This window comes from Candoia aspera, chromosome 1 (assembly GCF_035149785.1).
Source record: "Candoia aspera isolate rCanAsp1 chromosome 1, rCanAsp1.hap2, whole genome shotgun sequence".
NCBI classification, from domain to species: domain Eukaryota; kingdom Metazoa; phylum Chordata; class Lepidosauria; order Squamata; family Boidae; genus Candoia; species Candoia aspera.
The window spans coordinates 67,667,126-67,695,022 of NC_086153.1; the positions used below are offsets into that span (position 1 = coordinate 67,667,126).

Sequence of the window (27,897 nt, forward strand, 5' to 3'; positions counted from 1 at the left end):
TCCTTGCTATGGGACAAGTATATGCTCAGTTTGTGTTTAGTACTATGGCTATTGAGATAATTCTACACATTTTAGACAGTGTTAAGCCATTTTTAATTTCACATACACATATGCTTGCATTTAGAAGTATTTTCTCAACTGATTGTTAATATTTTATACAATTATTGTTTTTTGTACTTGTCCAGCCACTTACATTATTCCCATTGTTAAAAATGAGAGAAGAGATGAATAATAGGATATAATTTAATTATGGACTATTTCATGCCACAGATATAAAATTGTTGTTGATTTTATAAGAAGCTTAATAACAATATAGTAGTTGAGCGTAAATAGGATCCAGACACAGCAACATCAATGAGGAGAGTGTCAAAAAAAGTCAAGATTATTGCCATGGTGGTGTGATAGAAGCCATGCTGCTTTTTACACTGTACATGAAACAAATAAAAAGGGATGTGATTTCAGTTGTGCAGTTCAGCCACCACCTTGACATTTTTTACACATCCAGTGGACACCCTTGCCATTTAGATGTTCCACAGTCTTTATGAGATTGCCAGGCAAGCAACTTGCATCAGCAGCTATAAATGCCCTAATCTCAAGCAGATTCTCTTAAACTTGCACAGCATATTCCTGGTGACCGTTATCATGGTAACTCTGGCAAGTGAGGCTGTCAATGAGCAGCTTTCAGACCGGAGGCCCATGTGAGAAGGAAATAGAAACAGTTCCAGTGGTTTGTTTCTAAGAATGATAATGACATTGTCCTTAATATGGGGTAGTTGTGATCAGATTGTCCTATATACAAATTTCGAAGCATTTATTTCAGTCTCTAGTGCTTATGCAATATCACAGAACCACTTGAACTGCAATTTGAGTTATATTTTTAAGCAGTTATTTTTAATGCCCTGTCAGTGATAATTTATATATCTGTTATCTTTTTAAAAAGAATGTGCCTCAGGCATTCTGAGTAACTTAGAAATGGTTTCACATATACACTTCCTTCCAGGTTTAACTCTTCAAATGCTTCCTAGTTTAACTGCATACTTAAGCATTAAATCTTTTCATAAATTCAGTTTCCTGCTTTTGCCCTTCAAAAGGGGCAATGATTTTGAATTATATACTGAATCAATAGTATAGGTTGCCTGACATATTGAACTGAGAGAGCCAGTTCAGTCTAGTGGTTAAGGTGCTGGACTAGGACACTGTAGAAACATGTGTTTTAAAGAAGCAGTATCCTTATTACATCTCAAACAAAATGCTGTTTTTGACAATCCTTTTCTATACAAATATAATAGAGTCCAATAAATTCTAAATACTACTTTTTGTTGTATAAGTCGTAATTTGAGATCCATTGACACTCTTGCTATAGAAGTTAAGACACTCTCCCATTGTCTAGGCAATATAGGAACCTCTAATTCTTTATTCCACACATTTCTTAGCATCTATATATCAAATTGATTTATTGATAATAAATATCTATAAAAAGTAATAATAGGTTTTGAAGTTTTAAAGGATTTAACAAGTTCTAGTATCTGAAGTATCTCAGAAGCTGAAAATGCTGCTGGTCCAAACAATGTTGTTAACAAATGTAACTGTAAATATTGCCATTGGATTACATCTGATAGATGATATTTATCTCTTAACACAAAGTATGTTAAAAAATTCATCTTCATCATCTATTAGTTGGTCCAAAATCAGTATCCCTGCTTCCATCCAATTTTTCCATATCGCCATCTTTTTCCCAATTTTTTACATTGGGTTTCCCCATAAAGTCAATTTGGCATGGGAAAAAGGGTCAAATCTTTTTTTTATTAGACTTTACATTCTATAACTTTCTAACTGACAAAATTGTTTCTAGAGGTATTAGAGTTTTAGTATATTTAGATCCTAATAGTGTCCAAAGGTGCTATATATGTATATTCCAAAGTTGCCCAGATTGGAAAATTAATACGAATTGTTGGCTTTCAGGGTTTAATACTTGACAAAAGGTAAGTGTCCTTACAAGCAGGAACCACACCGAGACGAGGAATAAGCCTCTAGTGTTTTATTACTGCTACATTAGACAAAAAATCCTAACAAACTGAAGAAGCGTGAGAAAACCCAGACAGATAAATCCCAAAAGTCAAGGCGGGTCTGTTCTGTGTCTCTTTGAATGACAGCTCAAATTCTTGCTACTACGCATGTGTTTTCCCCCCTGGATAGGGGCCCCCTCCTGCTCACCATCCGTGCTCATGACAGTAAGCATGATGATATAGCTCCAGATTCGGAAAACCAAGTCCTCCCTCAGTAATTGGTAATTGCATTTTCTGTAAAGATGTTCTCAGAATTGAAGAACCCCATAGAAATTATCTAAATGAAGAATTTATTTTCTGAAAATATTTTCCAGATATAAAAAAGCAGTAGTTCCTCACTTAAAATAATTTCAGTTAGTTAATTTCAACAGGTATATTGATCTGTGACTTATTTGGAATATATGACCCGCCATTTCATTGTTATAATTTTGTGGAAAGTTAGTAACTTAATGAGAATTCATAGAATCGAAGTTGCATCCTGGGAGAAGACCCACATATCCCCAAAGTAGTTCTAACAGGTTACTGCCTATTTTTTAGGTAAAGAAGTATTGTCATAACACTATTACTGAACTTTCTTTACAATTAGACAGGGTTCAGTATGCTTCCTGCTCTTAGTGGAAACAGTTGTTCTTTATCTTTCACATCATTCTTAAAAACTGAGCAAGCTGTCAACACCATTGATTAAAAGCTGCCATACAGATAAGGGTTTATTTAAGACCATAAGAATTTTATCGTAATTGAGAAATGTTTTCCGAGTGTCCAAGATGTTAAGTATTTGTTATTAAGAATTGAAATTCTCACATTCTTGATCAGATACTCTGATGATGTAAAACTTTTTCAGGGTTTAGAATACTGTGAAGAACGGTACAGTCTGGACCTTACAGGTGGAGTTTCCTCTTTGAGAGGGCAGACTAGCAACACCAAATTAATTGGTTGTCAAACTATAGAAAAATTTCGAAGTCATGTTGACAGAGAAGATAGTATTAATGAAGGTTAGTATTATGCACGTTATAGCTAATAATGAGAATTTATTATGTAAGACAATTTGTTTCTGCATAAATATTGATTAATTTTTTTATCTCCTGTTTAGTTCTTGGTAGTAATTTATGGTATACAGTATATTTCAGTTATGAACAACTAAATATATTGTGTGAAGTCCTATAAATCTATACTGGAACTAATACTTTGACAAGAATCTCTGAAAAGTATGTATGCATGCACACAGGCATACAAAGTTATATCTAGTATTGCTTGCACAGTTGAACTTCCTATTGTTCTTCCTGTATGGGCCTGCTGTTCCAAAGATCTCTTAAGCCTCCAGAGCTGATGTGGAGAATGGGTAGGGGAACAGAATTAGAGTTGTTCTGGTATAATTGCATTATCAAGCAGAATGACATGTTTAGATCTGACCCAGAACAATTAAAAGAGCTGTTTCCGGCTTTGGTGGTTACAGAATAGAATGCTTTCAGATATAGCTGCACTTTCTGAACGGATTAATTAATCACATAAATCTATATTTTCCAACAATACTTAGCTGAGTTCTGTTACATTTTTTAGCAGCAGAAACATCAGGGCAGGTTAGATTAGTGATTTAATCTGGACAAAGGATAGACCAGAAGCTACAGAGGTTAATTATACAGCATCTGAGGAGAGAGCAATATTTGTGGATAGCATAATATATACAATATTCTCCCTTTCACTCTCTGCTTGTCTCATCACATTCACCCATGTCTCCCTGTGCGCTAGTCCTGGAAACAGGCTAGATAATGTAGAATAGGCCAGATTTCTCCAATCATAAAGAGATTGGAGCAGCATTATCTGAGGTGAGGAATGGGGCTTCAAGGATAGGGGACATTTCCTGGCTTTAGAGGCCTTGCAGTGTGTACAGTATTTGGTCTATGAGCCAAAATCTCCTTGCCCTTGGTAATCATTGTACAGTCAAAGAGTTTCAGATGGTCACTGCTGTATACATCTCAGAAATGATATTTAGAGCAATACTTCTTTTGTGTTTTACACAGTAATACAATCACTGTGTACAACCTGTACACTTTGTACAATTACTATGTACAACCAAAGGGATTTTTTTTTAAGTGAAATATGAAAGCCTCCATCACTTTCTGCCATCTTAAATGAAATAACCATCTTTGAGAAAATCAGAATTTTGGTGAAGGTCTTCATAAAACTATATGAGTTTATAAATAAAGTCAGAGAATACTAGGTATAGAATTAATCACAAACATTTCATATGAATGTCTCTCATTAGGCATATGCCGTAAGTCCTTCTACTAGGGAACAATTCTTCCATTTAGCCTGTAGTTAGAGATAAGCACTTAGCCTTTTGGTTAAAATTCTGAATAGAGGGTTAAGTAGTGAAATAGAAAGAGATCACTGGCTTTATACTGTTTGTGAATCAATTATTGTCTTGTGTGAAGATGTTAATGGCTAGAAATCACCACAGCTGACAGCTAGCTGAACTTTAACATCAGGTCATTGGCAATTTTTTTGTATTATAAATACCCAGATTTTTTTTTTAAGCTTTAGCAAAGAAGAGGAGAATAAATATCACGTACACTTATATCCATGGAATCTTAGCTTGGATTGGACTAAGTAGCTCAGTAAATTGGGATTGCATGACATTCAGAGATTGTGCACAGCCAAGTATTTTATCTATGTTGCATGGGTACCTCTTGAGTTGTAAAAAGGATGTAGATGTATTCCATAGAATTGTATTTATATAATTTGTAGCTACCTTTTACAATAATTCCATCTCCTTTTCTTTTTGACCCAGTCATGTCACCTGATACAAGTGTGTCTGTCTTTAGCTGGCAAGTGAACACTTATGGTCAAGGCAAACCATCTATCTATTTAGGTATTTTTGATATAAATCGCTGGTATCATGCTCAGATGCCAGATTCATTAAGGTAAGTGGTAGTGTCTTCACAAAATTTCAGAAAGAATACATTTTAATGCTGCCAGGTTGATTTCTTTTTTTGTCTGCTTTCTTAAGGCCAGGGGAATTTCTACACAATTGTCCATATTTTGCATTATGGTCTCTGGATCCTGTAGTGAGCATCACCTCTCATAATCATATTTTGGATGTCTTGGTACATGAACGAAGCTTTAGTCGTGGAGTGCCTCCTTCATATCCTCCACCCGAACAGTTTTTTAACCCAAGCACCTACAATTTTGGTATGCGTATTATCAACTGCTTTTATGGGAGCATACTGAAGTTACTGCGACCACAATATATATTTGAAATACTGGGAAGATTGCTGTGGGGACCTTTCCAGGCAGGAAAAGGCAGGATAAAAATATAATAATAATAATAGTAATGCACATCCTCCTGCAGTGGATCAAGTTGTAGTTACGTTAATTAGCATGTCAGTTACAGGGAAAATGCTGTTTAAGGCGCAGTTTTATTCTTAATGTAAGAGATGCACATTGCTGCATTTGAATATCAAACATTAGCATCCCAGGGTCTCCTTTGGCTAGTGGTAGTGATAAAAAGTGTGATTCCTCCATCCTGTGCTAATATTTAATGCCAACTGTATCATTTTTTATGCTCTGTCCCAGGGAATAGCATTTAACTTTAGAATTAAATGTTGGGATTTGGTTGTGGGCAAACAATTTTACTGGAAAAGCTACTCCCTTTCTCTTTCAGACTGTACACTTTCTCCTTGTATTTTTTGTATTGTGTACAAAACATTTTTGGCAAACTTTCCTATTCCTGCATCTATTGCACAAGGGCAAGAAGTTGATTTGCTATACTAGATCAATACTGTCAAAGTAGTAGCATGATAGAGAGCCGTCATTATCTCTAGCATGTTTTTAAAAATTGTCAAACATATATTTCAAGAGCCAGACTGATACATAGAATGGAATTGTAGTCATGGAACCATTGATTTGGATTGAGGCCTGGACGTGGGCTATAGGAATTTAACTCTTCAACTTACACAGTTATCTGCATCAGTGCCCCAATGCATGCTAGCAGTGTTCAGATAAAATTGCTGGAAAGCTTTTTTTCCATTTATAAGTATCAGTCGTTAGCTCCCCAGTCATTCTAATGAAGAACTCTATTCCATAGATGCCACTTGTTTGCTGAACAGTGGAATTGTTCATGTGTCTTGCACAGGATTTCAAAAAGATGTAAGTATTCTTTACTGCTGTATTATGACATTCTATTTATTTGTTTTCTTACCTTCTTTTTCAATTCATAAATATGTGAATCAGCTCCACCCTGGAAACTTCATTTCTAATTCCTTTAAGAATGCAATAAACGGCTATGGTAAAGAAAATTTACTGTTATAATATTCATGCATTGATTTAGTTCTAACTTGAGTTACAAGTTCTGCTATGCCTGCTTACTCTTTTCATTATATTTGTTGAGGCCAGAACCCCCCACCCCCTTTAAAAATAATGTTTACTTTTCGGCTTTCGGTGGGGAATGGTGGACTGAGTGCCCGCGGGCTTAGTGGGGGGAGCTGACATCGAGGCAACTTTTTTCGGGCTCAGGCAGGTTCTCTTGAAGCCCAGAAATGTTCTCTGGATAAAGGAAAACACCTGGAATCACCCTGTCTGTCTTTCGGATGGCTGCTTGCAGCCAGAAGATCACAAACAGCATTTCACATTCGACTGGTGAGAGCTAGCTGGGAGGCGGGGACATCATCACTTTCTAAGCCGCACTGTAGCCTTAAAGGACACTAAGACCGGCCACCCCATTTTTAAGTTTTGGATTTCATTCTCCTTCCAAATATAAAGGATGATTGAGAGTAAACAGTTGTGTTCCTGTTATTATTTTTGTATTAAATTTGAAGGTTTTAGTATTTTCCTACATGTTGAATTGGCTAATTTGAACCTTCAGCTTTCTGTTTTCACTTTCCCTTGGGAACTGTCTGTTTATCTCACTTTCACTTTGTGTAAATACATTTTGGAACTTTTTCGTATCCTCGACTTTTGCTGGTTAAACTCCTAGGGAGCTCTGTAATCTACTGTGTGAGACATAGAGGATTTTAAACAGATTTCTTCTGACTTCTACCAATCTTTTATGCAAGATACTCAGGACATTGTGGAAAATAGGAGATTTAAAATGTGCCATCAAGTTGGGGATGTGGATGAAACTGAGGAATTCAACAGTGATAGAAATGTTTCTTTTAAGAGTAGATTGGGATTTTTATTGAGATACTGGATGAAGATTGGATGGTGGAATTGGAGAGATTTAAGGGAGAGAAAGATCTGCAAACCACAAGTGAAATTGACTTTCTGGTGGAATGCCATGAAAAGAAGCTGGGATTTTTGAGGGGGGGTAGTCGGGCTGTTTGCTTTTTTTAAGAGAAAAGCTCTGTGCACATTGTGGGGATATATAGATGTTCTGGTTTATTTTGAAGCGGGATAAGGGCTTACGAATGTCTGTCTGGTTTGCTTTAAGGGTCTGATTGATATCATTTGCTTTTAAAGACTTGGATTAAGATTATTAAGGTTAAAAATGTGTTTATTTGGATGGCTTTAAGGATTTGATTTAAGGTTACTGTTTTGAATTGTCCTTGTTTTTTGAGTTTATTAAGATTAAGATTGCTAAAACTTGTATTATCAAGTATAATAACAGGCAATCTATGTGCTTTTTAATTTGATTCTTATTTTAGTAGACAGAAATGTACAGAATAGTGGTAGGAAGGGAATAATTAAATATGTGTTAACTTTTGGAGGGGAGAAAGATGCTTAGGAGGTTTATATGAACTTTTCATTTTAATAAAAGGGGGAGGAGTAACTGTACTTAGTGATTTTTATTATGTGCCAAAGTGGAACGATTTATAGAAATAATGTGGTTTTTGTTTAATATAGAGTAAGAGATTGATTATGGAAATTTTTCTATATCCTTGCTGTTAAAAGTCAGAAGCCACATCTTTTTGTAAATCTGAAACAAAAATTCTCTTGTGTTTTCACACCTTTTTAGTTCTTTATTCCTTCTTTGTAGTTTTTTGGGTTTTTGTAGTTTTTATCCTTCTCTTGAAATCTAATAAAATGTATTCTAAAAAATAATGTTTACTTTTCCATTTTTAAACATTTTACCTATCTCCTTAACTGGTATCTGGAATACTGAGTAAATAGCCCTTAAACATTTATGACTTTTTGTGGACTGCTACCAGAGCGATTTTTCAGTGGCACTTGAGCAGCACAAAGCCGTGCGAGTAAATCTGTCCAAGTTACTGGGCCCTGTTGGTTAAAATTATTTCTTTATAGCTTCTCTGCCTGGTGTAGAAAATGTGGAAGAAAACTAATAAATAGAACAACTTCTCTGCCATTTTGACAAGACTTGCTTAAACTTTGTAATGACTTGTGACTTTCCAGCGTTCTACCCACAGTTTGTCCTGATACAGAATTGTTTCTGATTAATTGCAGACATTGCATTTTTTAAAAAACCCTGGCTGTTCATTAAATGAAACTATTCCTGAGGGTTATAGTAGATGCCTTATAGCTGGTTTACTGTCTCCAAGATTTATTGATGTACAGTCAACAAGTCTGAGTCGGGTGAGTTTATGATGAAGATGTGGTTGAAAATGCAGCCATTCTGTTGTTTGATTCTTAATTTTTATGCCCAGGTCTAATTATGAATTGGTTTATACATTTGATTTAACAAAAATTCCACAAGGAAAATTAGGTTTGTGAGCAGGCCCAGTGTCCTAACAGTCAGGAACCACCCTGAGACGAGGAATAGGTCTCTAGTGTTTATTACTGCTACATTAGACAGAAAATCCTAACCAACTGAAGAAGCATGGGAAAACCCAGACAGATAAACCCCAAAAGTCAAGGCGGATCTGTTCTGTCTCTCTTTGAATGGCTGCTCAACTCCTCACTACTATGCATGCGTTTTTCCCCCTGGATAGGGGCCCCCTCCTGCTCACCATCAGTGCTCATGACACCCAGGCTTCATTTAGGATACTTGATAATGTACGTATCCCTAGCTGGACCCAGCATTTCAGATGGCATACAGCTATAGCTGGATTACATTTTTTTATGCTGAAACTGTGAATCACTGATGCCATGAAATGCTGAGATGGGTGCATTTTATTTTCCTTTTGGATATTTCTTTAGGAAGAGCAGTTTGAAGCTGTGTTATCAGCTGCTATCCAAACTAGTTCTTTGGGGCTCCTCACTAGCTGCATCAAACAGTGGACTGCTGAAGGTAAACATAACCTTGTTGTTCAGTAAAATTATTTTGTTAAATAACTTCTATAACTTCTGCTTTTTGTTTTTTGAAGAGCAACCAGAGTCTGCCCCAAACTTGCGTTTTGTTCTCGAATGGGCATGGAGTAAAGTAGTTAAAACAAAAGAAGACTTCATTCGTCTGTGTAAGTAATATAGTGTGTTTGGAAACAGTGGAAATCAACTAAATGTATGCAGAAATTATTCAGTAATTGGGATTAATTATTTGTTTAATAATATTGAGTAAAAACATTTTGAATTCTGACTCTTTAACTAAAGTTGTTGAAACTCTGTTTTTTAAGGTGCCCCCCTGTTTGATGGGTCATCTAACTTTATTGATCCACAGACTCTACAGTCTCTCCAGCGCTGTGAGTTGCTTCTTAGCAACCTTAACACAGTGTTAAACTGTTTTATCATGGAAGCTCAAGAACTGACAGAAAAAGGTTTGTAAATATCATAAAATTTAAGGTGCACATTTTATATTACCTTTTAACAAATAGGAATCTTACATTCTCCTTCTGTGTATTTGCATGTCCAACTATTATATGGTCATTTTTTCCTTTGAATTAAAATTAATAATAATGCTGATTTGATCTCCAGACACCACACAGAAAAGTTTGAAAGAAAGCTTGCTTTGTTATCTCATCTTATTCTTGGTATATTGGATAGTTTATATCCTGTGCAGATAATTTACTTTGTGGCTGTATTTGGGTTAAAGCTGGAATTCCTATAAAATCAATCTGAAATGAATGAGCTGAATAATCCTCTGTCTTTAAGATGACAAACTATCACCCATACCTTATCAAGGTTGCACTAAGCTTTCTAAAAAAATGCGTCTCTGTTAATTTTCTTTTAGGCATTACAGATCTAACAAACAAACAGGTTGTAACTGGTCTCCTTTCACAGTATTTCCAAGTGGTCATCTGGTTCTGTCGATCCAATCTTCTTCCAGAAAATTTAGGTAGGTCTTCAGATAGTTTTTCAGCTGTCAGATCACAGTAACAGGTTATTTCCTATTTTATTACTAGTGTGTGTCTATTTCTTATGGAAAAGTTAGCATCATTTTGAATACTTTGATTTCTAGAAAATTTTGAATATGAAACTGCAGTATGCACATTGAGAACTCATAAAATTGAGCTTTACAGGCATTAATCCCGTTCAGAGTCTGCTTTTCATTACAGTTGGATTAGGACAGTTTGAGCTTTACTGTCACTACTTACTAGAGACATTTCATGTTGCAGCAAATCTGATTCAAAAACACTGAAACTGTATTCTCTTTTTCTAACAGTGGCTGTTTGTGTTTGTAACCAATTTTCCAGAAGCAAGAGTGAAAAACAGAAACAAGCCTAACAGTGGGCGTATTTGTTAGACTGTTTTTCTTTCTTCCTTTTTTTTGTCTTTTTCTCTGGACATAAAGAAAGCAGTGTTCAGCTAGTTTTATTGAAAAGTCTTGGTGAATCTAGATTTTCTTGATAGTGACCAAAACTAATAGCAGTAAATTGAATGATCCTTGAGTTTGAACCTGTTCGTGTCAAAAATCTGCTTTCAGATACTAACAGGTTTAATCAGGGGTACTGGGTCATTATTGCTTTATGCTGCTAGTAAGTTTTTTTGTGCACAGTGGAGATATGAACACTTCATAGCCAACCCTCATCTAATTTCTGCTGGTAATTAGAAATCTTCTTTCCTGATTTTTTTTCTGTAATTTCTTCAAAATCTAATGATTAGGAGCAAGATGGTTGTTCCTTAATTTCACAGCTACATTAGCTGTATTCACACTTGCTGTGTGCTTTCTAAAATATAAAACTCATGACCAAGACACAGTCAGACATTAGTGCATGAGAATATCTTGCCATTAATGAGAATATCTTGCCATTAATATTTCCATAGAACTTTCATTTTACTTGCATTATCAGTTACAAAGTTTCGAAGCCTGGCTGGGCCTGCATTTTCATTCTCCATACTAAGTACATTGGCTATATATACAATGAAAAGATTTGGTACTGAGTGCTTTCAAGAATGTTGTGATGTTCAGATGGTTTATCCATCTGAAACTAGAGTCAGTGATAGTGCTTAACCAAACAATAATCATTGTTTGAATTTTCTCATATTCTCTAAGAGAGAAAGTGATAAACAATAACATGGTAATAATAGTTATAATAATTGAATGTTTAGTCCAGTTACGAAAAGAGGTGTACCTCTTGCAAATATCATTTGAACCAATATCTCATCTGTTTTTTTCTTGATCTTTTGGCCATTTTGTCAAAATGGGAAAGGTTGATAGTGTTGGAGCTGTTGGTAGATTATGGTAATACCAGTTTTGAATGTGAGGGTCCTGCTTCTCCCAAAACAAACAGTTTAGCGTCTTCATTTGCTATTGTTTGCAAAGCTTCTCTTTCACTTGATAAACTCTTCTGTTTGCTATAGCAAATAAAATGGTGGGGGGGAGGTATTTTTTTTAGCGGTTTTCTCCACACAACCATCAGTCCGAGAGGAAGAGGCATCAGGAAGCCTGCTTTCCTGCTCCCTGTGAGAATGAGCACTCAGCAACTCCAAGTACTGTACCCTGTACTGAGAGTGCTCAGCCAATGGAAAATCTAGTATAGCCTCTGGAATTGGCCAGAGAGACTAAATACCCTGCTCACTTGAGATAGCAAACACAGGTATCTGTTACGTAGTTTTAAAAAATGATGACTGTTTGTTTGTTTGTTTATTTAATTTTTATCCCGCCTTTGTTTACTGCAGTAATCATTATTGCAACTGTTCTGTTTTTACTGTATTATATTTGAACTATTATATGCCACCCAGAGTCCCTTTGGATTGGGATGGCTTATAAATATTGTTAAATAAATAAGGTTCAAAAATTCCACATTTTTCTAATCTTGTGTTTATAATTGGTAGCTACTCATTGATACTCATGGATGTAGGAAATGGGAAATTTTCCATGGAGAAATAAAGCACTACAGGTAGTCCTCACTTAACTGAGACCAGCATTTTGGTTGCTAAGTGAAGTGGTCATTAAGTGAATGCAACCCGATTTTATTACCTTTTTCGCAGCGGTCATTAAGCAAATCACTGCAGTTGTTAAGCGAATCATGCAGTTCCCCATTGATTTTGCTTGCTAGAAGCTGGCGAGGGGGGTTGAAAATGCCAATTGTGTGATCATGTGATGCTGCAGCAGTCATAAATGTGAACCAGTTGCCAAGCACCCAAATTGTTATCACATGAGTGTGGGGATGCCACAATGGTTGTAAGTGTGAGCACTGGTTGTAAGTCAATTTTTACAGCACTGTTGTAAGTCTGAACCATCACTAAATGAATGATCATTAAGTGGGGACTACCTGTAGTGAAAATGACACTTGACAACTGAAAGTAATGTATGATTTAATATAATTTAAATTTTTAAAAAAAATCCTTTTCAGGAAGGAGTCCCATTTTTATATATTAACTTTATATAGCAGAATCACAGTTAACAAATGACCATGAGAGTGAGATTTTTTTTATTTTTTATTTTATTTTTATGCCACCTTTTTTATTTTTATAAATAACTCAAGGTGGGGAACGTACCTAAGACTCCTTCCTCCTCCTATTTTCCCCACAACAACAACCCTGTGAGGTGGGTTGGGCTGAGAGAGAGTGACTGGCCCAAGGTCACCCAGCCAGCTTTCATGCCTAAGGTGGGACTAGAACTCTCAGTCTCCTGTATTTTAAAAGAGTAGGAACCAGAACGCTTATTACTTCGTGGATGATCTTACTGTACTGTGCCTTTTATATATATAGAAAGAATTAAATGACTTGGGGGTCCAGATATCTCAACACTACTTACATAACATTAAAAGCTATACTTAGTATTCTATTGCCATGGATGGGCACACTTGACATAACACATAATAGGATTTTTCATTGACATCACCTCGGGTGTGGAGAGTAGCTTGGTCACCTTTTCAGTTTCCAGCCAGATAGTGGAGACATTTTTATTCTGACAATCTTTCAGCAGTTTTAAGTAGTATTAATCATTCTGGTTGCCATTTTAATGTTACTTGGACTATAAATTTTATTTCTCTCAATTTTTATTGAAAGAAGTTGTGTTTAACACTGCAAACAACCTTGGGATTATTTTGGAGAGCTGAAAAATGACATATTTATATATATATGTAATAATATATATATATATATGAAATAATACCAAATCTGGAAAATCTTGTATTTAATATTTGGCCAGGTATAGTCTAATTAGTATTTTGAATTGCCTCAAATAGCAATATAAGCATGCAGAAGCAGTTCAGATTTGAAAACCCTATTTATTTTTCTATTTTGGTTGCAACTAGAATTTTTTTGCATCTGATATGTTTTAAAATGAGTTTTCATCTATTTTATGCAGAGGAAGACATGCATTTGTCAAAACCTTTTTATAATTACCAACATGTTCAACGGTTTTATATCAGTTGTCGTCAAAAATTGGAACGCTTATCAAGGTAAGAGCTTTTTAAAGTGTGTTAAGTCTCAATAAAAGGATTTTATCAACTGTGAGCAGCTTGCTGATAGTAAGGGGAAAGACACCAAAGTTTATGTAAAACAGCTTAAGGAACTTAATGATGCATCTCTAGGATCATCAAATTGTCATTTTTTTGTATAAAGTTATTGAGTGCATGTTTATAAAACTCAAAAAAGGGTAGGGGAAAAATGTCTGTAGTGATTTTCTTGCTGGCATTTAAGATAGCCTCTCTGTTCTCCCTCCCCCCCACTTTTTTTGGGGGGTCAGTGCCTACCTTCTTCTTTTTCTTGCTTTTATGTAACTGAGAAATACCTTGTTCTCTTCAGACCCCTTGTAAATTGTTAAGTCTTTCTAGATGAGATGTATTAAAGTATTTAAGAAAATTCCAAGCATGTGTAAAATAAGTGGCCTCTTCAATTAAAAAAATATGTTGTGATTTGGCACAGTAGCTTTTTGCAGATACTTCTACATAAATTGTTTAGATTTTAGGTTGCAGTTTTTGCTTTTTTGTGGATAAGTTTTGGAGGAAGAGAAGTTGAACTGCATGATTTGTTACTAAATAGCATTTTTGAATTTGCTTTTAACAATGGGAAATTAAATTCCTTCCTGTTATAGGGGCAAATGGAACCCTGATTGTTTGATGATTGATGGCATGATTTCCCAGTTAGGTGATCCAGTTGAGAAGTTGTGGCAGAGAGATGATGGGGGAACTGGAAAGTATCCTCCTCCTACATTACATGTAAGTAACATTAATAAGAGAGCCAGTTCGGTGTGGTGGTGAAGGCACCAGGCTAGAAACTGGGAGGCAGTGAGTTCTAGTCCCGCCTTAGGCACAAAGCCAGCTGGGTGACCTTGGGCCAGTCATTCCTTCTCAGCCCTAGGAAGCAGGCAATGGCAAACCACTTCTGAAAAACCTTGCCAAGAAAACTGCAGGGATTTGCCCAGGAAATTGCGAGGAGTCAACCAAAAAAATTTAAAGGTTTGCTGCATTTGAACAATTAGAATAACTGACTCAGTGTGTATTCTAATTATAGGCATTGCTTGATCTCTACTTGTTAGAAAACACTGAAGAACTCTACAGGCATGCAGTTGTATCCTTTCAGAAATGTAAAATATGACAATGGCTGCAGCACATTCCATTTGCAAAGTTTTTAAATGAAATTGTGCTTTTAAAGCTTAGCATTTTCCATTACCATTTCTGTCCAACATTTACAAAATAAATGAAAGCATGGATATTATTGGGGTTGACAGTAGAATATTGAGTCTGAGAGGAGCTTGCTATTCACAAGTCCGCTTCCTACTTTCTAGGCCTCTCCATATTTGCATGTCCAGCTGAGATTTCTGCTATCCTTTAGGCCCAGAAAAGAGCACAATTGATCCAGTTCATGCCCCCATTGTTTCATTTTGCATACCCCTACTTTTCAAAACACCACAAAACTTCATGAAGTATTTTGCATACCCCTCAGCCAAGCTATGGAGAGGCTTGGAAAGCTGCAAGAGTTCCTGTTGCTTTGCAGACTTTTCTGCTGTTCTTCACTTTCTTGATTTCAAGAATTAAAAATTTCAAGTGTGATGTTACACTTGGAAGCCAGACAGAATTTGTGGCTTCAGAATTCATTTACTTTAAAGATTGAGGTTATATATGTTTTAATATTTAATTGTCTGTGAGATTTTACATAAAGGAGGAATGTTCTGTTATTTCACAGGAAACATAATTCTCGGTTACCCTTAATATGCTAATCAGACAATTTATTTATTACTGGATATCATGCATTCCTGTCCAAACAGAACTGATACTTCAGTGGATTCTTTCCCAACAGCCTTTGCAGTCCCAATAGGTCTGGTTAACTTAATTCAAGGTTTTTGGTGTTTGGATCATAATGACTATGAGGTCAGTATAGAAAGTAGCATTTCAGTTGTTTTATTTATTATTAGATTTATGTTCCACTTCTCCATTTATACAATCCTTCAGTGCTACTTGAGAAAGTGCAATAAAGTTCTATAGAGCAAATCTAGTCACATAGTTTGTAGTTTATCTTATTAATTTGGTATCACACATTATATGTATACCTAAAAATCTGGTCTATAATTCTATAGAGTATATGAAAGCCTTCAAATGTTGCCATCAAATTGTAAATGGTAAGTCTGCTTTCAGAAGGATCTAAATTGGTGGTTATCTCTGATTGCAGCAGATTCCACAGATTAATTATGAATAATATATTTCCTTTGATTAGTCCTGAATCACCCCTGCATTTAGTTTCAGTGAATAACCCTCTGGATAACCCTGAGTTGCAGCATTTGTTAATCAGAGAAAATAGTATAGATTATTTGTATAATTTTTATTTCTATTCTAATTATAACCTTGGGCTCTTGCAGAATTCTCTGTCCTATCTGTTTCATCCAGCTACAATCAAAATGCCCTGGCAACACATGCGGATCATTCAAGCTTTGATGTGTCAAGGAGAGCACAGGCGAGCCCTTCGATATATACAGATGATGAAACCATCAATGATAAGTAGCGCTGAAGTTGCACTCCACCTTACTGTCTTACTATTTAACAGGTAAAGCACAAGTCTTTATCTTTTGTAATACTATGCTTAATTCATGAAGAAAAATGATCCTCAAATAAAAAAGCAGGCTATCAATATTATTATTTTTTAATCAAATGCATTGGATATTTACAGTTTTTAGTGTAGTTTTTTCCTGCAGCAGAAAGATCTGTCAGAATTTTAATTCTGAAATTAATTTCAGTTGCATGGTGGAAGCTTGGAACGTGTTGCGGCAACATTCTAGCCAGTTAAATGTCGAACAGATGCTCAAACATATGTATGAAATCTGTCAGGAACTTGGATTAATGGAAGATTTACTAAAACTACCATTCACAGAAACTGAACAGGTAAGCCAGAACAAAAATAAATTGTCAGGAGTAACATTTTTTTTTAAAAAGCATTGGATGACCCATTGATGCAATGGCATTACATGTGTCTGTTTATCTCCTGTAGGAGTGTCTAGAGAAGTTTTTACAGACAAGTACTGGTATCAACAATCATGAGTTTCTCTTAGTTCACCACCTCCAGCGTGCCAACTACATTCCTGCCCTACAGCTGAATCAGTCTTTGAAGATTAATCTCATGGTAAATTATAACATTTGGGAGTACACGGGAGAAATTAAGATGTCTAATTTCTAAAGTTACTGTTGTGGAAATCTGTTGCTTCAAGCTAAAGTTAACTCAGAGTTTCTCCATCCACGCAAAAAATTGAAGGTAGGAATGGCATTCCTACTGTTAAACTCAGTGGCCCCACAATACAAATTGGGGGCAGTTGGGGGGGGTTAGGATGGGGATAGGATTAGTTTGTCTCCTGTAGAGGAGATAGAGGCTTCCTGTTCACAATCCCACCCTCAAAATCCTTGGAAAAGGGGGTTTCAAAAAACTTTGGACCCATCTTTTCTAATTGACAGCATAATCTCAACTGATGGCATCTGTGGTCCTAAAGAACATTGGGAATAAGAATTGCAGCTACCCACTCTTATTGCCCACCTCTCTCATAGAAAATTATTTCATAGTTACTGGTAGCATACATTCTAAGAGGTGTGTTTGTGTGTGTGTGCGTGCCTTCGAGTCAGTCTTGAACTGCCTGGACAAGTCCCTGCAGTTTTCTTGGCAAGGTTTTTCAGAAGTGGTTTGCCGTTGCCTCCTTCCTAGGGCTGAGAGAAAGTGACTGGCCCAAGGTCACCCAGTTGTCTTTCTGCCTAAGGTGGGATTAGAATACATTGTCTCCCAGTTTCTAGCCTGATGCCTTAACCACTACACCAAACTGGTTCTCTATTTCATAGTTACTGGTAGTATATGTTGTAAGAGTAGACATAGTAATAATTTCCCACCAAACCTTCTGGATTTATTATCAGATGTGGCTTCTAAATATCTCATAAGTACGAGTACTAAGAAGTATAGTTCATTGGTTAAATCTCAGAACCATAAATATAACATTTTTTTTAGATTTCAGAAATAAATGTATGCATCTTAAAGGAGCACTTATAATCACATGTACCTCCTTTCTTGGCAGCTGGTAGCTCACATGTTAAAAATTTCTTTCAAAACAATAGTAGCAAATCAGTAATAGCCTTATTTTTACAGTTGTTTTGTCTAAATATTTAAGATAAGCTGCACTCTAAATAAAAATCAGTTCTGAACATACACAGGTGTGTTTCTCAATCTTAGCAACTTTAAGTTGTGTGGACTTCAACTCCCAGAATTCCCCAGCCAGCAAGCTAGCTAGGGAATTCTGGGAGTTAATCTTAAAGTTGCTAAAGTTGAGAAACACTGATATAAAGTAACTACAATAACTCAAAAAAAGGCTTCTTCTTTGCTTACCCCAACACGGTTTACAGCGTGCATAATTACGTACGTTTGCACAACTATTCAATCTTAGTGTTTTTGTGAAAGAGAAGTCTTTTGTTTTGGGTTTGAAGTGAACACATGATGTTGTGGAGTTTCTGTTGAATTGATCCAGATGGGCCACACTTTGGCAGAACTGAAACTGGGAATTTCTGACAGAGGATCTTTAATGGGCTGTGAGAATAACCTTGAGAGACAGGAGGAAGATCCACAGCCTAGACAACAGTCTGATAAGGGGAATCTGAGTCCAAAGGAATGGAGATGGAGAAAGCATCTCAGAAATGACTGTCCCTAGTTCTCTGAAATGTAAAGGCAGGGGAGGAGAGAAGCACTTTCAGACTTGCAAGATTTTGTTACTGTAACTTTACAATAAAGGTAGTATTAGTATTCTTGGTTGTGATTGCCTGGTCTGGACTACCTGACAGGATTTTGCAAAAAAAAGAATAGGGCAGGGCTGGTGCATGTTATCCCCTCTCTCACCCTTCTCATGACCTGTATCCTGGCCTGCCCACTGATTTTCCCAGAAGTTTTTTGTTTCCCTACCTCTAAGTTGCTGTTATTGTCCAAGCACAACATCTCCAACCCATCTCCATCCCTCTTCCCAGCAGCTTCTTTTACCTTCCTTCCTTACGTGGTCACTGTCAGTGATTCCTTTGCTGCTTTTCATACTCTACTCCCAAAACATCTCTGTGCAGAAATCATAGAGTCCAAGCCAACATGCTACTTTGAGTCCACATCCAGACCAATTCCATGCTTCAGTCCAGCCCCAGACCACCTGAGACTAGCTGTTCCATGCATGAAAAGGTTTATGCATAGAACATTTTACACTTTCCTACTTGCTATTGTTTTGCCGTCAAGAATGTAGTCCTGTTCAAATCCACTTGGTCTATAACTGGTCTTGTTCACATTTATATGGTTTGTAATTGCCATAAAGGGGTGGCAGAGGGAGTAAAAGGCAAACTTTAGTTACGATGGTGTCTTCCAGCTGTTTTAGGACATTCTTCATTCAGAATTCTTTTTATTTTTAAATAGAATGATCCTCAATGGAGAGAGAGATCAGTCACCAGAAATTCCATATTAGATCATTATGGCAAAGTTCTGCCTCGAGTTCAAAGGAAGCTAGCTGTAGAGCGAGCCAGGCCTTACCATTTGCCATCTTCGCTGCGGCGGGAAAGTAAGTTCCTCCTTTCAGTTAGAATTGCTGAAACTTATTTTAAGTATATTACTTTTTTAATTCCTGTTTCTTTGTTTCATTTCTCTTTTTAGTTTTAAGACCAAAACCATTGTCAACAGTTGCAAAACAGATTGCTACTGGAAATATAATTACAAAAGCAACTTTCATCAACAACGTATTGTCCAAAATTGGAGAAGTGTGGGTAGGAACTGAAGAGAAAAATAAGTCACTTCAGAATGATACGTAAGTATTTCTTTTACTACTCTAGCCTAGGGATGGAGAACCTTCAGCCCATGAGCATAATCTAGCCCACAGATTGGTATATCCATTGTATGGGGCCTTCCCAAGTCCTGACACACTCCAGGTTGGCCTGAGCCATGCTTGCAGCATCCAGCTGAGCCTTTGCAGGTAGAGAACTGTGGCAGCATCCCCATGCCTTTCCCAGTGAAGGCACAGACAACTCTTATGATTGGATAGCCCTTAGATTCCATTTGCAGTGTCTGCAAGGGCACTTGGGCATTTGAAATAGCTCTGTGCAAAGTAAGACTGAGAGCACCGGTGCTCTCTTTTTTCTGGCACTGTTGTATTGCCTGTTTTCTCTGTAGAGCGAGATAGAGAACCAGAGCTGCCTGCTTTGCCCTGTATGGATAGCACCATTTTTCTTTGTGCTACCGTACCTGTGATGGCCTTCTGACTTCCTTTACATAGAGAAATGAAGGAGTCACTTTTGAGGAGTTGGCAAGACATCTTCCCATGACAGCAGAGCCACCAGCATCCTGTGTTAGGATGTCATTGTGATATCTGTTGCCTAACCCCACAGAGAAATTGTCTTCTGTCTTCATTCTGTTACTCAGATATTGCTTCAGTAGTTTAGTGGTGGGCTTTAAATTGGTAGAAACACTGACTTAGAAAACAGGGACTAATAGTCAAGTGCCAAAGATACCAATGATTTTCTAAAAGTTTGATGGAGGCAGCAGGGATTGTGTAATTTCTCCACTTTCTCCATTTGAAGAAAAATTTTTTGATGCACAAATTAATTTAATTATTTCTCTTAGTTTGGCTTCTCACTTTTTCCCAAAAGTAGACCTGAAGAACAATCATCTGTATTGGAGCCCTGCCCTGATAGACAGTTACCAGATCCATTTGTTGGGACACCGATTACTAAATCTTTAAGAAAATGTTCCAGGTAAAAAGACAATTTTATAAAAGTGAAATGTACTTGGAAATCCACTACCAATTTGTGTCCTTTAAGTACTTTCTGACTAATTGGAGTCACTCAATAGAATTGCTTATACTGTGGCCCTGTTCTCACAACACAATAACCTCTTCATTGAGCCAGTCAGTTGTGTTGTGGAAACACCTAAACCTAGTCGGTTAATCTGTTTTGTGCATCTAAGAAAAACAGCAGTTGAAAAAGCAAAGTTTATTATAGAAATCGCTGCCTGGTAAAGCTGGTAGAACAGAACCCTAAAACACTGATGGCTATAGCAGCCAAGCCATACTTGCTTGGTCAGTCAGTGGGAAGAGGCTAATTTTCTAATGAATTTTGCCCAGTACTGTCCTGATACAGGGGCTCATGGGATGTAAGGCTCTTCCTAGAAAAATTGGATGTAGTCTCTGTATTCTGAAAATTGTGATTTTTAGCCCAGTACAGGTAGTCCTTGACTTAGTACATCCACTTGTTCAGCGGCTGTTCAAAATTACAATGGTGCTGAATGAGGGAGATCATTCAGCACTTGTTAATGATCCGTGAAGTTGCAGCTATTGCAGCATCCCTGCGGTCATGTGATTGTGATCCAGGCGCTTGGGCACCCAGCTCACAATTACGTCACAGCGAGCCACAGTCAAGTAATCACCATTTGTGACTTTCCCTGCTGGCCCTCCCACAAGCAAAGTCAACTGGGAAGCCAGCAGGGAAAGTTGCAAGTCATTCCTATATGTCAACCCCGCCGATTTTTCTCCCAAGGAGCCCCACTACGTAGTACAAGATCCCAGGGATCTTGTACTCTGTAGCATCCCCCCCGCCTGCCCACGCTTCCCAGTACCCGCACGCTGCCCTTGCTGGCCTGCCACGCTTCCCAGTACCTGCCCACTGACTTTGCCAGTCTGCTTGCAGCACTACCCCATCCCCCCACACTCCTTACCTGGGACTCCCCCCTCTTCCCACTTAATGACCCACATGGTCCTGGGATTATGACAGCAACAGGGACTGCCGGGATTGCTGTTACTAAGCAATGGGGTCATGTGACATTGCACTTTACAACTGCATCACTTAGCGATGACAATCCTGGTCTCAATTGCTGGCATAACCCTAGGACTACCTGTATTGTGACTTTTTACTGCCAGAATTGCTCGTAAGGAGATTTAGCCAGTCAGTCACTAAAGCAGTGAAATGCAAATATGGCCTGTATGTATTGGGAATTGCTTAGCAAATTCATATCAAATAGTCAGACCAGGGGTGTTACATAATGCAGCTAAGAATTAAACCTTTGATGATATTTTAAAATTAAAGTAATACGTCTTCTCCATGCTTGGGAAACTTATATTCTTTAAAATGACAAGTGAGCTGTAAAAACATTTTTAAAAATTTAAAAATTAATAAAACAACTTGAAAAGTGCCTTCATCAGAGTTGGTGTAATACAAAGCAGCTTAATGTTTTAAAAACCTTGAAATATTTACAGATTGCTTGACTTGATGATCCAACCTATTTCTCTTGATTCACCACCTTTGAGAAGAAGCCTTCAGGAATCACCAGAAGTTTCTGCTTCTTGCATACTTTCTAGTCCACTGCATTCCAGTTCTCAATACTCTGTAAGAACATTACTGCCCAAGAACTTTGCAAGAGCACCAGAATTAAAATTATTGGAAACACCTCCTGTTGTCAAGGTATATAGATTTTTGTAGGTTTTTCAGCCTGTATTTCTCAGGCTGAAAAGTGAATTAACAATGACTTCCTATGAACTTGGAGCTTTAGATTACACATTTTTAAGATGTTTTGTCTTCTCCTAGAGAGCTAAAGCTTTGGCATCCACATCATCCTCAGTCTTCCCTGGTTTTACTCCTCAGTCAATATTGAGATCCAGCGTTCGCACTACTCCTTTAGCATCTCCAACGGCATCTCCAGAAAGATCTATTACACCCCCTCTGCGTGCAAAAGAAACAAAAATATCATTCATGGAAGAAAGCAAAACTTCACAATGGACTGGGGTAAGTTGGAAGTAGTGCTGCAAAAGGAAAAACTCGAGTGCTAGGTAGGCATGACTCTGCTGTTGTAATTTATTTGTTAAACGTATTTCTGTATCACTGCAATCAACATGAGTCTTGGTGGCTTACATAGAAAAAATACAAATCAAAAGCCAGTAGAAGAGAGAAAAACACAACAGCAAAACAATAATACCAAGAAAAGAAAGAATAAAGGAGCGGGGGCTTTATCCTGTGAAATATAGAATAGAGTACTTGGATTAACCTCAGATCTGTTTCAGATCTCTGCAATTTCTGATAGGGGTGTGAGTATAGAGCCCAACGTATAAATATCTAATACATGTAACCTGCCCAGGTATTAGAGCTGTATGTGCTTTGGGGATAATTGCATCATGCAGAATATTTGCTGTTTTGGGAAAGACAAAACAAGAATTGGCTGAGATAAGAGAGATTAAAAAAACAAGATTAAGCCAAGAAATAATAAACAGGCATGCTCCCCCCCACTTCACAGAGTGCCATGTCAAAATCGGTATACCTTTAAATAAATCATAAATTACCTATTGACTTTAATTCATTCTTCACACTATGCCAAAACAAGTAAGCCAAGGACATCTGTTTTGTTAGAAATATCATTGTGGGCAGTGGAGTACGTATATACTTCTGGATCTCTCACACTATTGCATGGTTAGATTTTCTTTTATTGGGATAATTGTGTTGCTTATTATGACTTTCCGTTTTCTTAAAAGGAGACAGATCATGAAATAAAAAACAATGCAAATTCATCTGAATATAGTCTTGAAGCTCAAATGGGAGAAAATTGCATTAAGAATAGAGAGACTTCCTCCATTTCAGCTCAGAGCCTTCAGGAAGAGCTTGAAGAAATAGACCAGTCATCAGAATGCATAACAAGTGATCAACTGAATAAAACTAAAGTCTCCAAAGAAATTAATAGCACTGGCGTGAAACCAGCATACATTACTTCAGAGTATCATGATGCAAAATCAGTTGACTTTGGAAACAGTACCTGCATGGGCTCTCAACAAACTGCTATTTTATCTGAAGAAATTGTAGACCTACCAGGATCAAGTGAGAAAGAAGTCAATGAAATAATAAGGAATAATCCTTTAATGGAACAGCAAATATCTGCAACTGTAGAACAATCAGCTGGTATGTATAATGTTATTTGATTGTCCACAGGTATGATGGAAAGACGCTAAGAAGGATGGTTGTACTGGATCAGAACAAAGTTCCCATCTGATTTTTCCCTGGTTTTTGAACACTGGTAAAACAGGCGTTCCAAACAGAAAATGTTTTGTTTTATATTTGTTTCTGTTACCTGATCTGAACCTTTGGAAGTGGAACAAAACACCCAATAATAAGCTGGAGGTACTTACACTCTAGGTATGCAGGAGTGCAGAAAAGTTTGAATTAAAACCATGTTGTCATATCTAGTAGAAAGCTGTGATTTTATAAATTGTTGATAGTATTGCCAAGGGAATTCAGATGGATCTAAACTTAAAAGAAACAACACAGTATGTTTGAGGTGTCAGGAAAAAAGAGAAAGGAGGAACTGAGGAAGGAATGCTCAGGCACCTGACAATTTATAGTAAGTGTATGAAAGTCAGGGAATGAGTTGTATTGTATCCCACCATTACATAGCCACATAGTACTTCAATTTAAGGCAAGTTGTTCAAAAGACTGTAGCACAGCAGTAGATGACTTGAGGGTTAAGGAAAAGAATTTTCAGGAATAGCAAAGGACCTATTGAGTATGACTTCCTTCCCTTGTCTCAAAATATCTGAAGGGCACTACACAACTCTTCTCTCTTATCTTGAACTGTAAATAAAAATATTTCTCCTAGAAATGTGCAGAGAAACTAAAGCTTTTGTTCTGTTTGTTAAGATAAAAAGTTATTAATAAAATCAAGTAGTAGTAGCCATTGCAGTATCCCATGGTAGTAGATCTCTTGGGGAAAAAGCAGCATTTTAATTTGAAACAGCGTTACTCATCACACTATCTGAACATCGTAGCAAGAAGAGGTCACTTCTGTGTGCAAGAGATCGAACTCTCCTCAGTGAAATATTTGGTGCGCACACAACTTTCTCCAGGATGGTTGGACTTGCATATTGTGCTAAACCACAACCATAGCTTATTGAACAGTAGGCCACACGTAATGCTAAATTATAATCCAGGGTTTACAAATTTCTGGGTTTACACTCACACTAAGCCAGTGGAGTGGTGAAGAAGACAAGAGCAGTGACACAGCTGTATATTGTTCTTGCTTTCCTCAAAACTTAGCGCAAGGTGAGACCAAAGCCAATTTAAAAATATATATTATTTTGACATATTTATTTAATGAAAATGAATGTATGAATTCTAATCATCTTTACTTTTAAAATTTGGCCCCATCTATTACTTAGGATGTAGCTTTTGGTGCAGCTATGAAAAATCAAATGCAGCCTTAACCTCTCCAAAAATTGTATGCTTACTCCATTGAATATAGAGTTTTGGTCTGGAAACCAGTAAGCATAGTAAATAGCCCAGCTGAATTATAAATTCAGCACCATTGGTCAGGTCTTCAGGCCTTTATAGAACTCAGTTTTTTAGAGCCAAAGCCAGTCATGATACATTGCATGTTCCTGAGGTTTTGGAAAGGTCAATAGCAGTTCAAGACACGAACTGTCAACTAAGCCAAGGTAAACATTTTGACTTCCATTCAAATTTTGTTGTAACATGAGTAAGTACATTAAGTTCCACCAGTATTATGTGAGCCTATGTGGCTTGGAAAATGGGAGGTATAGATTTGTGCCTTTAAAAAAAAGATGAATTAGTATTTGGGGGAAAAAACAGTGTAGAGGATACAGCTTTTTAACTTTTACCATCCATAGAATTCCATGAAAAGGACGACAGGAAATGTGACTCATTTCCAGAGAGAGAAGTATTTCTGAAGGGTCATTTGAAGGTTGTCCAGGACACCATAGTCTGTTTTCTGCCTTCTAATGAATGGTAAATATGTCATATATAATTTCAAAATTATGGATGAGGTTGTTTGCTTTAAACGTTTAAATTGCATGTACATGTGCTCGCTTTCTTTTCTTTCATGAATTATGATTTATCCAGACAGGATGGAGTGCTATTTGCAGTAGGAAGCCCAACCCCAGGACTGGGAGTCAGCTTGCTCTTCCCCGAAGGACTGTTGCTTGAGCCCCCAGATATCATTATATCTCCAGTTAGCTCAGTGGCAAGAAGTAATTTGCACACTTGCCTCTATTGCACCCACCTGCAGTCATTCACGGGCTGGATCTAATAACAGTTACCCATGTGTGAGCTACTTAACAGTTAGATTACTGCAGTGGGCTCACCGTAGGATTTCTCTGGAAGAATGCTTAAGTTCATATAGAATACAGCAGCTAGTCTGCTAACCAGTGCACAATGGCAGAATAGGATTATGTCCACATTGAAAGTTCTGCACAGCTTGACAGTTGATTTGTTAACTCAATTCAAGAAATTTAATCAATGAAGGACTAAACAGTTGGTCACTCAATAGGCCCTTAGCTATCTGCAGTATGTCTGGGCATAAAGTTTGGTTCTGTTCAACTGCTCTCCATTATCAGTGGCCTGTGTCAAGCAGACAGGAGAAGGCTTCCTCTTGTGATGGCTCCCTTTGTAGTTGCCCTTAGCCTGCATTCCTAAATTAGTGACTGGGAATTATTCACTATTGAATAATGCCTCAGCAGGTGACAGCCTCTAGCTGACCTCTGATTTCAGAAGCAAAGCAGATTTAGCCCTAATTAGTTTGTGGATGAGAAACCAGCTGAGAATTCCAGGGCATTTGGCTACAGTGGGAAGTTCAAAAACGATCCCAGATGAAGACCATGGCAAACCACAAGAAAACTGTATTGGTGCAGTTATCCAGCTTCTGTTCCTAATGGAGTAGAGATGCTTATTAATGCTTGAACTTTTAGTGAATATGCAGAATTGTAGCAGTTACACCAGCTAGGCATATCTTCTGGATACTAGCAGTGAGTTTACAATTTCTATGCAACAAGGCCAGATGGGCGTTTTGTGTACTCCTTGCAATATAGTTAAAGTCATGTATGATTCCAAAACAGACTACAATGAAAAGCTTTCTAAAGTTTATCTTATTTAGAATTCTAAAAGGAATTACTCTTTATATGCATGTATCTGTGTCTGTTTTTGCACAGTGCAACTAATATTCTAGAATCCAGCACGCTACCATTGTTGGAAGACAACAGATTCCTTGCTGAAAGAAACAGCCAAGTCCAGCAGGTGGAAGGAGCAGGTGGAGAACGTATGTATTTTTGAATGGCCATACAAATGGAATAAGCAGTATGAAGTGGTTCTTCTCAAATCTTTCAGGAGACACAAAATGCTGAAAGTATATTACTGTATTCTCAGGTTTGGCTTTTCATGCACACGTCTAAAATCTTATAAGCTGAACATTTGTATCTTGATAGCTTTTTTAGTATTTCCTTATTTTAGTTATTAGTGCAAGCAGATAACTCAAGCATTTTCATTATTTCTGTGATTAATTTCTCTGCTGATGCGGCTCAGATCCTACAATGCTGTTGCATAACTTAGATCAGGGATCTCAAGCTCCATGGGCCAAATGCAGCCTTTCAAGACATTTTCCATGGCGCAACAATGCTTATGCTGGCAAAGACTTGCCGAAGAAGGCAGCATTGTTCCTTGTCCATTTCCCTGGATATAAGAATAAGGTGTGAATAAACTAGACAGAAGGACTGGTGAGCACGAGGAGGGAGGTGAAAGAAGAGCTTGCCAGCATCCCAGACCAAAAGATGGCACCTCACACACACAGCAGGGGAGTGATTGTGCAGCTTGCTGATATGAGCTAGGCGCCATGGACCCTCCCTTTGACTGAAAAAGAAATGCTACATGCTTGGGATCAGGGACAGTGGTTCCAAGGCACTGTCACAACCAGGACTGGGGGCTGCATCCCCCATTTGTTGTCAGCTACTAACAGGCCTGGCTGTTATGACCATGCTCCCTTGCCCTCCTTGGGCATCTCAGGCGACCTCACATGGGGGTAGCTGTGGGATCTTCAGGCCAGGTGTCTTCAGAGGTTTAGTGCTTCCCTGTTGCAATGAGGGTCCTGGAGGTTCTTCCACAGAATCCATAGCTTTGCTGTACCTAGCCACTCTCATGCAAGAGCCATCCACCACATACTCAGTGCGTCTCAGTAACACCCCAACCATCAACTGTGCAGCCCTCACCATGGCCTAAATGGTAGAAATGAAATGGTGAAAAATGTAATACATTTATACTGAATTGCATACTAGGAGATGCTTCGTTCTTCATTTTTTACTCAGAAGAAATTTTGG

General features: G+C 37.5%; 1 protein-coding gene across 3 annotated transcripts in view; it reads left to right on the forward strand.

Moving 5' to 3' along the window:
• AHCTF1 (AT-hook containing transcription factor 1) overlaps window positions 1-27,897 on the forward strand; it is a 50,601-nt gene that overhangs the window by 15,021 nt on the left and 7,683 nt on the right. For 2 of the 3 annotated variants that reach the window (XM_063306043.1, XM_063306034.1), the window contains 24 exons: window positions 2,908-3,058; window positions 4,855-4,987; window positions 5,074-5,255; window positions 6,151-6,212; window positions 8,463-8,591; window positions 9,156-9,246; window positions 9,323-9,412; window positions 9,569-9,709; window positions 10,123-10,227; window positions 13,648-13,741; window positions 14,377-14,500; window positions 14,796-14,852; window positions 15,506-15,652; window positions 16,138-16,322; window positions 16,513-16,657; window positions 16,764-16,895; window positions 19,191-19,332; window positions 19,425-19,575; window positions 20,414-20,518; window positions 22,015-22,219; window positions 22,343-22,540; window positions 23,281-23,701; window positions 25,423-25,540; window positions 26,740-26,846. In XM_063306043.1, the coding sequence (XP_063162113.1) occupies window positions 2,908-3,058; window positions 4,855-4,987; window positions 5,074-5,255; window positions 6,151-6,212; window positions 8,463-8,591; window positions 9,156-9,246; window positions 9,323-9,412; window positions 9,569-9,709; window positions 10,123-10,227; window positions 13,648-13,741; window positions 14,377-14,500; window positions 14,796-14,852; window positions 15,506-15,652; window positions 16,138-16,322; window positions 16,513-16,657; window positions 16,764-16,895; window positions 19,191-19,332; window positions 19,425-19,575; window positions 20,414-20,518; window positions 22,015-22,219; window positions 22,343-22,540; window positions 23,281-23,701; window positions 25,423-25,540; window positions 26,740-26,846 (3,415 nt within the window). The remainder of the gene's footprint in view (window positions 1-2,907; window positions 3,059-4,854; window positions 4,988-5,073; window positions 5,256-6,150; window positions 6,213-8,462; window positions 8,592-9,155; window positions 9,247-9,322; window positions 9,413-9,568; window positions 9,710-10,122; window positions 10,228-13,647; window positions 13,742-14,376; window positions 14,501-14,795; window positions 14,853-15,505; window positions 15,653-16,137; window positions 16,323-16,512; window positions 16,658-16,763; window positions 16,896-19,190; window positions 19,333-19,424; window positions 19,576-20,413; window positions 20,519-22,014; window positions 22,220-22,342; window positions 22,541-23,280; window positions 23,702-25,422; window positions 25,541-26,739; window positions 26,847-27,897) is intronic. The other variant, XM_063306052.1, reaches the window with a different exon arrangement.